This window comes from Neolamprologus brichardi, chromosome 4 (genome assembly GCF_056152115.1).
Source record: "Neolamprologus brichardi isolate AB-2024 chromosome 4, ASM5615211v1, whole genome shotgun sequence".
In the NCBI taxonomy this organism is placed as follows: domain Eukaryota; kingdom Metazoa; phylum Chordata; class Actinopteri; order Cichliformes; family Cichlidae; genus Neolamprologus; species Neolamprologus brichardi.
In genome coordinates, this window is record NC_142107.1 from 3,181,241 (window position 1) to 3,194,493 (window position 13,253).

At 42.3% G+C, this 13,253-nt stretch overlaps 1 protein-coding gene across 1 annotated transcript; it reads left to right on the top strand.

Annotated features, from left to right (window-relative positions):
• The first annotated feature begins 5,030 nt into the window (after positions 1-5,030).
• Positions 5,031-13,044, top strand: LOC102775843 (transcription factor SOX-10-like). The gene is made up of 4 exons (XM_006797946.3): positions 5,031-5,194; positions 7,279-8,104; positions 9,846-10,006; positions 10,246-13,044. The coding sequence occupies exons 2-4, from the start codon at positions 7,668-7,670 to the stop codon at positions 11,043-11,045; spliced, it is 1,398 nt and encodes a 465-aa protein (XP_006798009.1). The 5' UTR covers positions 5,031-5,194; positions 7,279-7,667; the 3' UTR covers positions 11,046-13,044.
• Positions 13,045-13,253: the final 209 nt, after the last annotated feature.

Sequence of the window (13,253 nt, forward strand, 5' to 3'; positions counted from 1 at the left end):
AGATAACTAAACGGTCCCTCTCTCCATCTCACCTGGGGCCCTTACCCTATTACCCCCACCCACTCCAACACCAGCACTGCATTTCGACCCACACCCCCCACCTCAACCCCCATATATCAATTTCCTTTAGATGTTCCCCCTCACACAATTGAAGTAACTAGAGTCTTTCCTTTTGGCGGGCCGTGGAGAGATGAAGCAGAACACACAATGGCCTATTCATTTAGGTAACAACACACACAAACACACACAAACTTTAAGCACATAGACTTTCATGTAAACACATTGTACCCACATATAACACACTCACACAGCATCCCACCTCACTCCCCAGCTGCAGTAAAAGTCCCCCCAACCCACCCAGCCTTACAAACTGGTAAAGAGAACAGGCGCTTTGGTGGTATAGGCACAAAGATTGGATTCACTGGTGGCCAAAGGGAGACGATTTAAACGAAACACAGCTGCAGGAATTTAAGAATGATGGATGAAAGGAAAACATGAGGAAGAATGATAGATTAAATTATTTTTTATTATCTATTTGAAGATCTCTTGATAGTATAAATTGGATGTAACTGATACGCATCACTTCTATAAAATAAACATAAATTGTAAAAGTTCCATTATTTACAGTGTTTGGCTTTGATGTAGGATTACTACAGGCTAATTTTTATTCGGAGAAACGATCTAATGTGCAGAATGAATAATAATAATGAAATCAGGATAAACTCCCACAAAGTTCTTGGGAAAGCCTCTGAATCCTTACCGATTCCAGCTGCGCCACTGTCTGCCGGACCCTGACCTCTTTAGGGAAATTAAAGAGGAATCCATCAGTATCTTGGTATTATACTCTCTATTACTCAGACTTGAGTGAATTTGTCAAAAAATATATGAAAAAAACGAGTTGATTACATTTGTAATGACTTAATAACTGCACTATTAACTTTGCACCGGATCCTTCTGCAAGGTTCACTGACCTACTTCAACAGGGGGACACTGAAACACCTGCTGTTTGCTGCACAGGTGCACAAAATAAAGAGAAAACGTGATTAGGGTTAGGTAATGTTCTGAGCATCTGAGACCTGGAGACTTACTGAGTGTGTTACTCTTCTCCAACAGTGGCTGTAATATCTTTCAGAGACCTCAGGACATGTTAAATAAATCTAAACAACCAGATTTTTGCATTGTTTTTTGTTTAAATGAGCCTTTTAGAAAACAAAAGAAACAGTAATATAGTTTTAGATAAAGGAAAAGTGCACCAAGTAACATGCATGAAAAAAGATGTTTAAATATCTAAATACATATTTAAATATGTTAAATATGTAATCTTTGTGATTTAGTTGACTACCTTAATACAGTTAATAAAGCCTTTATTAACTGGTGCAAATAACCTGGTGCAAAGTCAGTTCAGTTCACACAATTCCCAAAATAGATATGGTGAACTTATTTATAAAAGAAAATGATCTAACATTTGATATCCCTGTGAACCTCTAAATGTAAGTAAATCTGCTTGATTTAAATTTTAGTTTCATTTGTATCAGCATTTAATGACTTTTAGGATGTTTTATGTCATATTCATTCAGTGGGGTTGTGATCACAACATTGATATTTAAGAATGATTATTGTGTCATTTTTGTATATATGATAATAATGTGTATAATTGTGTATTTGCTCTCCTGATATGTTTTCGAACGGGAGCTTTGTTACACCAAAATACATTTTCATTTCGAATTTAATAATTTTAAAAAACACATGATGAATTTGACTGACAGCATTAGTCTCTTTGTTATTATTTTACATTTTATTTACCTCATTGATTGCGAAATGAATAACTGCAGAAATATAGACGATTCTGAAGGTTTGAATGTGTCTTCATATAATTTTTAAAACCTTATATATTTTAACTTTTGTGCTATTTCTGCGTAGTGATATACTAGGTTATAGAGATATAGACATAACCTGACACTAAAGACGAGACACAGCATGATATAAAATATCTCTGTGTGATAACAATGCTTAATAATTTAGTTCCCACTACTTTAAAAATTCAAAATTAAATGTATTTTCTCCATTTATCATTTGCTTTGCTTTGTCCTCTAAAGTATGTTTAACACCGCTGCACAAAGCCAAGTTGAGTCTTAGAGACGATGGTCGGCTGTGAGAGGATTCCAGCATGACCCTGCGGCTCTGATGGGGGTGAGCCCCCACCAACACACACACACACACACACTGCCATGGTCACAGGACTGCACCGAGACTTCTCATTTGACACTGCCAACCCACTAACTGCCGACCTTTAGCTGTCATCCTAAGAGATGTTTTTATGTGTTTGTATCTCCAAGTTTGACTTCGAAAAACATCTTCACATGACAATCGCCCACTGACTGCTTCAGTGCAGGAAAGTACAAGAAACTGATTTAATGCAGTAAAACGACATCCCTAAGAATAAGAATAAAAGATGAGCCATCATGAAATGTACATTCCAGAAACAACAGTGTTTCCACTGTGGCGTTTTCGGTGTAAGAATCTCGACATTATATAGGGGATCGTTTCAGTTCACTACAAAGCTTTTAAAATATTTTTCTAACAGATTTCTGGATGTTATTCAGCAAAAATTGCCCTAATAAAGTTTTTAAATCTAATATGACTTATTTTTTAACTACTTTAATAAAATATATTACTTACGAAAACAATTTAAATAATACAAATAAAGTATTAAAATTATTAAAAATTATTAGGATAGAAATAATTCTTTCATTTTAAAATGTTATTTTAATTATTTAACCTTTGACGTTTTCCAATAAGAAAATATTAACCGGCTCCAAGACGAAGCCTTGGACAGTAAATACATGTAAGAGAAGAATTCATGATGGTTATGAAAAAGTCACAATGAGCTCTCCCAAGGCAGTCTGTTTAGAAAGACTCGGTGTATCGCACAATGAATGTCTTGTTTTTCTGAATGCTTAATTTCTTTACTTAATTGAATTTCTCTCTAAACGAAGTGCGCATAATGTCAAGCCATCCATTACCAGGCTATCCGAAGCGCTGGAAGGGCAACATTTTCGTACGAGAAAATAAAAACTAGTCTCATCTTTTCCCAGAAAGACGCCAACACAAAATAGTTCTTAAAAAATTTGTATATCAAAATTATTAACCTGCCTTTTGTTCTTTATTGCTTCAGAATCTAAATTGTGGTTCAAACATTTAAAAAAAAAATGACGCAAATTTCAGAAACCAGCGCATTTTCACAACCATCTCTCTCCAGAAATTACATAAATTGACGTTTATGGTCTCACACAGAAGTATTTAGCTCTTGTAGAGAAAGAGGCTATATTTTGGGGCTCTTCTTCCCCATTAGCATCATTTCACAAACACAAGCCAAAGCACTCACGTCAACCCGAGGCCGGGCCGCAAATCCTCAACTGCACAGGAGGGGGGCGGGGAATCCCCGGAGTGTCTCTCTCCGCAGGTCCTCGATTTACAGCTTCAGGAGCCGGGAAGTCCCAGCACAGCTCCCCGGGTTGTGTCCTCGCCGCTCCTGGAGCATTTTTTCCCTTATATGCCACAGACTGAGACTCGGACAAAGAGTGGCGGTAGATGGGGGAGACACAAGCGTTTTCCACAATTTTCTTTTTTTTTATAGACACAGAACTGCTTTTTGTCCCACAGTTCTTTTTTTTTAATTTAAGGGGGAAGAGGGTGCTCGTTTTGATCACATGATTACAATTCACCTGAGACAGAAAAAAGAAGAAGAAGAAAACAAAGGGGGCAAAGAAAGGAGGGGAACTGGGGGGAATGAAAGAGGCAACACAAAGATTCACTCGTGGTTAGGATTCCCTTATCACAGTCAGCATTCATGGATAATGAAAAAAAAAAGTGGTGATTTTTGGACTGGGGGCCGGTGTGTCGCATGGCGGGGATACAAGGGGTCATTGTTGCGAGGAACAGCGCTGGTGGTTGTATCCGTGCGGCCAGTTACGTCCCCTCACCGTCTCTCCTTTCTGCTTACCAGCACTGTTTGGTTTGAAACGCGCGCTCTCTCTCTCAGTTAGAGGCGCTGATGCGATTATGAAATCTACACGAGATGCAGCACAAACTGCACGGGCTCTGAGATTGGCGCTAACACCTGTGACTCAATCTGGCTAAAATTAAACACGTTAAGCGGTTTGGATCGTTTTATACTAGGCAAAAAAAGGTGCCAATTTTATATCCGATTCACAAGACATGCCTGATTGTGTTGTGGGTTAATTTGTGTTTGTAAACGTAAACTACCTAACACCATGCGTTGAAGTAAAAGTCAGAGAATATTGCTATATTTCTTTCTTTCTAAACCAAGTGCGCAACTGGTGCGTAAAACCTGCCATTTCCAAACTTATTTGAGGCCTGCATCGCAGAGCGCGTTTAAGTACCAGGTCTCTTTCTGCTCACAAGGCCAAGACTGACGCCCATTTCTTCTCTTAGTAAATAATCCGGACTCGGATCTGTCAGTGCTGTCTGTGAGCATGTTCTGAAATGAAAAACCCCTTCCCCATAGCCACTATGTTATATACAGGAGGAAATTTTCTCTCACTCTTTTTTCCCGAAAAAAGCAATGTACAGGATTGAGGCTTCAATGTATAGATGTATTTTTTAGATAATAATAATAATAATAATAATAATAATAATAATAATAATAATAATAATAATAATAATAATAATAATACAACTGGTTTCCCTGCCAAAATTAATACCCAAACATAGATAGCCCAATTTCACCTTTATCGTCTTATCATTATTGGTGTGATGAAAATATGCATCTCCCAAAGTAAAATAATTAGAAATGGGTGCTCGTGTACCAAATTACTCTGTTTAACGTAATAAAAAAAATACAAATGGTGCGATGGGTCTGGATAGACAGATAGAGGGAGAGGATATTAAGGAGCTAGAGAGAGAGAGAGTCCCCGGCCAATCAGAGAGCTCAGAGTCTGCGCCCGTATATGTGCGCTGGTCCTTTAAGATCTCTCCTCCGCATCTTTTTCATTTTTTTCTCTCAGGCGCGTACAAGGAGCTCTTTAAGCCCTGGTACAGACACACAGAGCAAGCATTCATACTCGGGCGGCGCGAGCGAGGGGGCTGGGGAGCGAGCGTCACTTTGGAAACTCGGACGGGAACTCACGGATTCTCGTGCTAAACCGACGACCTCCTTTTCCTCATTACTGAAGTAAGGCGCTTAGCATTTCCAACTCTTTCCTCTCTACAGCTGCTGCTGCTCTCACTCTGCCGTTTGATTAATTCTTCTCGTCAGAGTCCGAAACTCAGACTTATAATGCACTCTTACCTTTCATAAACATGGATCATTGTTTATTTATTTATGGTGTTTTTTTTATTTTTGTTTGTTTGTTTTTGTTTGTTGTTTTAGCCACCACAATGATTCTGTTAAACCATGTGACAATAGTCCTGCTGCCAAAAGTTAACGATGTTGTAGGGCTACAGTAATATCACCTCTCCTCTGTTCAACAAGTGCTGCGAAGTTTTTCAGCCGATTTGTGTTGTGGTTAACGTTTCATGTGCCGATCATCATAATTTATTTGGTCTTCAAGTGTTTCCCCCTTTATTTTCTTCAGGATTTCATCATTAATTAAAGAAAAGTGCACAACAAGCGCAACAAAGGAGACTGCCAGAACTAAAGGCCATTTATGACTCTACACTTTTACACACGTATTAAAAAGTCCGATTATCCCCCATTTTTAATTGAGTTATATTTCGGTATCTGGCAGACATTGTCGTTTAACTTTAAGCCTTTTTAATCTTTAGATTATGAACAACAGACCTTTTTTTTTCAAAACCAAATGAAAGCCAGATTTCTGGCAAGTCGGGTGTTGAGTGTTAGTTCAGTGGGTAGCCCACAGTAAATATCCTCAGTAATGTAATAACACGCGTTATCTAAAGGGTTGGTCGAACGCAGTTAAGCTGTTATCAAATAAATTCAGCGATATCTGTTGTTCTGCTGCACATCGGTAGATGGGCTCAGTTGATTTTTTTATTGGCTTTTCCACTGATTTGATCTTGGTTTGATCTGCTAAAGAGAAAACATACTTAACCAATTGCCCGGTGGCGAAAGCAAATGATCCCCGCTCGGTCAGGTGACGCTGCTTGTTTCATTCTTACGAAACAACGAAAAGGCACCGATACTGTTTTCGTTGTTTCGTAAGAATGAAACAAGCAGCATGTACTACAAACACAAGAGACGCGCGCGTAAATGCGCTTTCCTCAACAGTTTACGCACACAGACCTTTAGAGATGTGATGACAGCCCGCGAAGTGTCCTTGCAGACCAGGTGGCAACCGAGCATCAAAATAGGCTTCGGACAGATGGGGAAGCTGCACCAGCCGCTCTGTTGGAAACGAATACAATTCCTAACATCCAATTAGATGTTAGGCTAATTAAAAGCTGGTATTTAGAGTCACAGCGCTCACAAAGTAATTTGAACTCCTGTGCCGTTTGTTAAATTATAGATTTGGTTAATTAATTATAATTGCGCACAGCAAACGAACCGCCAGGAAATGCAGAACATTGATTCGGACATGTAGTGTGCTGCATGATTACGAAAAACTGTAAACGTATTAAAAAAAAAAGAAATATGAGGGAAGCGGGGCGTTGAGTGGCCAACCTTTAAAAAAACAAACAAAAAAACGACCAGAGCGATTTTCTAAATAGAAAACAAATAATCGGACTGCGTGTTGCTCTTTTCCATGAAGTTTAGGACGCAAACTTTCAGTCAGGCTGTTGATTTAATGGACAAAACGAGGACAACTTTAAACCTGCCCCTGTTTAGCAAGCTGTCTAATTTACAGGAGTGCCCATACACACACACACACACACACACACAAGGGGGGGTTATGTTTCCAGCGGCATGATGTGTTTATTCAAGAACCACGCGGTATAAATCCGACTTTTGTGCTGCTGTGGTCTCCTATCATTCCAACACATTTTCTCCGGGGAGCTTGCAATAACTGCAAAACCTTAAACAGTAGCTTGTTTTGGGAGCCGAGGCCCGGACCTGCAGGGGGGATGTGCGCTATAGAGGGCCACAAATATATATATAGGCATGGTTTCACATATCGTGATATCGTGTTGAGTATTTATATGGGGTTAATGCTTTCAGATCCAGGACTTTTAGCATCTTAATGCTGGATTCGAAAAGAACAGAAAGTTTTGCTAAATCGTAGCCAACCGTACCCAAATCCACTGTCGCTCTACCGCTGATTTATTAAGCTGATGCTCCTCATCCCTCTGCTGTTTCAGGTCCTCGCAGTTGGATCTCGATCGCGGGATAAACGGAGGAGAGAAGGAAGGTGTAGTCAGGAGGGAAGTGAGAGCGGGTGAGTTTGGCGGAGAGAGTTGCGTAATAGCAGGTAAACTGGGGTCCAAGGTGCGCATCGAGCCGCCTATGATACCAACAACACGGATGGAAAGAACTTTAATGTGGAATCCTCACAGAGTTTTGCAACGGAGGCTGAGAGTAGAGACAGACTGGCAGTTTATATTATAACTTAGATGAGGCCAGAGAGACAGCCGACCCTCCGAGCGTAAACTGCAGAGCTACACAGAAACAAGAACCAGACAGGTAGAGCTGAGCATTTAAGAACAGCTTTTTACATCCTCTGCGCGCCTGGAGGCTTGTGTGAAGGACGATGTCCAGAGAGGAGCAGAGCTTTTCAGAGGTTGAGCTCAGCCCAGGGATGTCTGATGACAGCCGCTCCCTGTCACCGGGTCATTCCTCCGGGGCCGCTGGTGCTGGGGACTCGCCTCTCCACGGGCAGCAGCATCAGCCGCAGCTGGTCGGGCTGGACGAAGCGTCGGCGGGTTGCTCCTCCGTCAAATCCGACGACGAGGACGACCGCTTCCCCGCGGGAATCCGCGACGCTGTAAGCCAGGTGCTCAAGTGCTACGACTGGACCCTCGTGCCCATGCCCGTTCGCGTAAGCAGCGGAAGCAAGAACAAACAGCACGTGAAGAGGCCAATGAACGCCTTCATGGTGTGGGCGCAGGCGGCGCGGAGGAAACTGGCCGACCAACACCCGCACCTGCACAACGCGGAGCTCAGCAAGACCCTGGGGAAGCTCTGGAGGTGAGCAGGCCGGTTGCTTATAGTCCGTCTTAAGGCCCACTTTAAAATCCCGAAAACGTCTGGCTCACACACACAGTAAATTGAATAATAAATTTAGGTGAATTCTCGTTGTACCAAACAAGAAAGAGACGATTAAGCTTTGACAGATTAAAATGTCCCGAATAAACAATCACATGAACACCACCGCTCAAGGGCCACAGCTTAAGTAGCTACTCCAGGAATAATTGAATCAGACACTGAAGACTTTTTATCAGATATGAACACACACGCGCGCGCGCGCACACACGTTAGTTATAGTTACAGGGGCATCATCTCAATAAACTGAAACATATCAGCTCAAACACATCAAAGCGTGTTTAACGTTTCTATTTCAGCTTCTGCAGGCTCACAGAGAGACCACTGTATATTCACCACTTTGACTCGTGTGATTTAGTGCACACCCTCCACTTAATGTTCTTAAAGTCGAATGCAATGAAAACCAACACAGTTATAACGTGTTTGAAAAAAAAATGCCTCGCTCTGTTTTACACGTGATATTATCTGTGATATGTTTCCTGAAAAAAAAAAAAGTATTTTTAGACTATTAGGAGGCAGCTCAGTCTTCTTTCCCGCTTTAGGCCACAGTTCACCAGTTGAGCAGCTCCTGTTTTTTGGTGCAGTCACTGTGCCCTGGTCACATGTTTCTGAATCCTGGCTAATTCAATTCACTGTTTTAATTCCTGGGAAACATTAGCTGCAAGGAGTTCCCCCTGGCAAAGTTCATTTAAAGTACATTCAAAGTTTAAGAAGAAGAAGAAGAATGATCTAGCCTTTTTTTTAAATAGTTAATAAACTTACAGTTTCCTAATATTCTGAGCCTTTCATTGCTTCATTTTCTTACAGAAAACCTGCACTTCTTTCATTTCAACCTTCTGTCAGGCAGGCACTGGAGAGTCTTTCCTTCTTGGTTGCTGACTTCTTCAGATTGCTCATTATTTCTTACCAAGAAGGACAGAAAAGGTTAAATGCATTACCTTGCAGGGATCATATTAATTTGATAAAGACTTGACCTTGGGCTCAGTCAGTAGTAGTTAATTGACCCACAAACACAATGAACAGGGAGGCTGAGGAGGGTCAGGGTTTTCTCATGCCACTCCTGTCAGGGGTGTAATAGTAGGAGCTCAGTCCCATGTTGCAGACAGGATGCAACTTTGGGCTGTGTTATTTCATTACAGTTTGGCAGTCAGAAGCCGCTGGCAGGAGTGACATTAGATGCAGCTGTGGAGATGTAGCAAATGAAACTATTGCTGCTAACAAAGGAAAATGTGTCATCCTGGCAGGGTTGACAGAAATATTAGCAAATCAGAAGGATTAGCAAATAATTTAAACACATAACTGAAGATAGGGGACAGACAACATGCCCCTTAAAGCGCTTAAATCAAAGATGAGGTGACAAAGCAAACCAATAAATTATTTCTGTTGCTGGCTTCTCATTCAAAATGAGCGTATTCTTCAAAATCCAAATATTTAATATTTTACCCTTTCAGCATTTATCATACTGTCTTTCTACATATTTCAAATAAATCTAAGGTTTTAATCATTTGCAATTTGCAAATCATTGCCAGTCATAAAGGTTTATTCTTTTTTATTCTATGGTCTTTTTTGCACCATCCTGTAGAATATGTACTGTATTCAACAGAAAAAAGTGACTATGGATCTTCATAACTTAAATGATCAAATTTACCATTTTCCCTCCCCTGAGGCTTCTTAATGAGAGTGACAAGCGACCCTTCATTGAGGAGGCAGAGAGGCTGAGGAAGCAGCACAAAAAGGACTACCCTGACTACAAGTATCAGCCGCGACGCCGCAAGAACGGGAAGATTGGTTCTGGGTCAGGAAGCGAGGCTGAAGGCCATTTGGAGGGTGAGGTCATCTACAGCCAGTACCACTACAAAGGCACCCACCTGGAAGTGGCCTACAGTGGGGGAGCCGGGTCCCCTCTGGCAGATGGGCATCACCCTTATGCTGTAGGTGGGCTGCCGGCTCCCGCCCGCTACTCCACTGTTAAGCCTGAGTCCACTGAACATGATGACACACGCTTAGGTAATTGTCTGTGAATCTGCAGGGCAAACGAGCTGTAACTGCTTTCTCTTTTGCCACAGGTCAGAGCCACAGTCCTCCAACACCTCCCACTACTCCCAAGACCGAGCCTCAGTCTGCAAAGGCAGGAGATGGTAAGAGGGAGGGAGCCGGGAACGGGACTTCTCGTGGTACAATGGGAGCGGAAGGAAGCTCAGGTGCTCCGGGGTCTGGGAAACCTCATATCGACTTTGGTAACGTGGACATTGGTGAGATGAGTCATGAGGTGATGGCTAATATGGAGCCGTTTGATGTCAATGAGTTTGATCAGTACCTTCCCCCTAATGGGCACCCAGGGGTTGGGCCGAGTGCGGGAGCTGCAGGAACCACAACAGCTACTCCGGCCTCTCCGTACGCCTATGGGATCTCCTCAGCTCTGGCAGCGGCCAGTGGACACTCAGCAGCCTGGCTCTCCAAGCAGCAGCAGCAGCAGCCGCCACAGCAACACCATGGCTCCCCTCTGAGCTCAGATCCCTCCAAAGCCCAGATTAAGAGTGAGGCCGGAGGTGCTGCGGGTCACTTTGTGGAAGCAGCTTCAGCAGGTTCCCACGTCACCTACACCCCCCTCAGTCTTCCTCACTACAGCTCTGCCTTCCCCTCGTTGGCCTCAAGAGCTCAGTTTGCAGAATACGCCGACCACCAGGGCTCGGGGTCATACTACGCCCATTCGAGCCAGGCTCCGGGGTTGTACTCCGCCTTTTCTTACATGGGGCCTTCCCAGAGGCCTTTGTACACTGCCATCACTGACTCAGCCAGCGTATCGCAGTCGCACAGCCCCACACACTGGGAACAGCCTGTCTACACAACGCTGTCGCGGCCATGACAGATAACGAGACCAGAGCGTGCCGGTGCAGGTTCAGCCCCAACGTCAGACCAGAGGAGCAGAGGCAGCAGCAGCAGCAGCAAGAGTCGCGCTGGTGGTGTCAGAGTCGAACGAGATCTGGTCTGGGGGGAGCGGGCGGGCACTGGGGGATGCGTCTGGGGAGGCAGAAGGGGGGAAACACCGTTCTGCTCTTGCCCAGATGAAAACATGCTGTCATAGCCTGAGCATGAGCTTGGAGCGTGGTGCTTTTGAGGAGCGGTTGATCATTTGCGGCACTCGGTGGAGGAGTCAGAGTGCAATACATCGATAATGCAAATAAGTAAAATAAAATAAAAATCACCCACCCAACGCCACCAGCAGCACCACAGCAAAGCCTTTGGCACTTCTGGCTGTGTTCATGGGTGGTATGAGATCACGTACTTGTCAGCGTGTATCACAGCAGTCCACAACGCCACGGGCCAACGGAGGGGTCAGAGGTGACAGGGACACAGCGAGAAAAAAGCAAGACTTCGACCTGTGAGCGCGACAAAGGAGACAAATTCATTTTACACGAGATGTTTGTTTTAACGCCAGGAGAACGGAGTGCCAAACTATTTGCCGGCCTTTCACTTCTCAGGCTTGACTGACCTTTTGTCAAACAAACGTTAGCCTTGTATTCCTTTCGAAAGTCAACACAACAAATACTCATGACATACTGTCCTCTCAGAGCCACAGTCGTCCCTTTTTGAATTCAATTTGTTTATGCTGTGTTCACTTAAAATGCCTTTGTACACTCGACAAATGGGCACGGAGGGGAAAAAATGCCATAAATCCATGCTGTGCTTTCGTTAACTGAAGTGTATATTTAGCTTATTGGGTGTACTTGAAGTTGCAAATGTACTTATGTCGATACACACAAACATGACCAAAGTTTTGAGACCAAAACCTGTACTTTTTATAAAGAAGAAACTTTACTTTTAAAAGAAAGTTTCTCCCAACATAACATTCAAAGCTACCTTACATTTTGTGGCCAATTAGTGTTTTTTTTTTTCTTCTTAGCTTTGACTCAATTCAAAATGCAATCGTGTCAAAAACGTCCTTTAAGTTTGTAGCACAAAGGCACTGACACGGACTCACGATGAAAGGCAGTTCTATTCATCTGCTGATAATCCATTTTCACTCAGCGTTTCATGACAAAATCCTTAACAGAAACTTGTTGTTTTAACAACGTGCTGTGTTTACTGTACTGCTTAAAATGACTTTTTGCCATTGTTATCCACTGAAAGTCTACAGCACTGCCTTTGTCTGTTGTTGTTTTTTGGTTGAGTGTGAGACAAAATTATCTTTTGATTATAGTTTAAAAAGTTCAATTGTAAATAATGCCAACACTGAGAAACAATTTCCAGGCACTGAATGTTTTAACGCAGCCTGATGTCAAATAGAAAATGTGCCTTGTCCTTATTATGACTTACTACTAACAGCTTTTGTATCAGTACTTACCTTTTGATGATTACTTACCATCTTTATTTACACGTTATACCTGTTATTTCTCCTCCCTACATCCCGCATTCTTCTTCACTGCTTCTCAAATATATCTGCATTTTAAATATCTTAACCTATATCTGCAAAAGAGCTAAACTGAATTTCTTTGTTTTATACATAATGTATATCGGTATTGCACACATGTGGACCATATGCATGCACCACAGCTCAGGCAGAGCTCAAAGTCAGTTTTACTTTAACCAATTACCTCCAGCATAAGAGTTAAGCTTACATTCTCATTGCTATTATATATGTGTGTGTGAGCTATGGGTAATGTTTTTAATTCCACATTTATTTATGATTTGGTTTCATGTTTGCGTGCACGTCCTTTCTCTCAATTTCTCATTGGAGCATTTCACATTTCTTGTGTAACTGCGTCTGAATAACAGCAGGTGTGAAAGCCTGAACACGATGATGATGACTGATGACTTTGTATTCTCACGTGAAATAAAGCTCTGTTATTTCTGCTTGAATACAAGCTTGCCTCTTAAAAAGTCATAAATACTACAAATGATGAAAAAAGGTTCCTTTTGGTTGTGAAGACCACAAAAACTCTTCTCTTCTGGCTACAAACTGCAGTGAAAAAAAAACAAAAGCTCACGTCTTTGGGGCATCTAATGACTCAGCCCATGCTGCTCACATTCCCAACATAATCTCTTCAGCTACTGGATAATTCACTTTGGCTGG

Bases quoted from the DNA above. Each gene is read 5' to 3' on its own strand.
- LOC102775843 (XM_006797946.3), top strand. From the start codon at position 7,668: ATGTCCAGAGAGGAGCAGAGCTTTTCAGAGGTTGAGCTCAGCCCAGGG. The intron at 8,105-9,845 runs GTGAGCAGGCCG...CCCTCCCCTGAG, and splicing joins ACCCTGGGGAAGCTCTGGAG to GCTTCTTAATGAGAGTGACA. The intron at 10,007-10,245 runs GTGAGGTCATCT...CTTTTGCCACAG, and splicing joins GGCTGAAGGCCATTTGGAGG to GTCAGAGCCACAGTCCTCCA.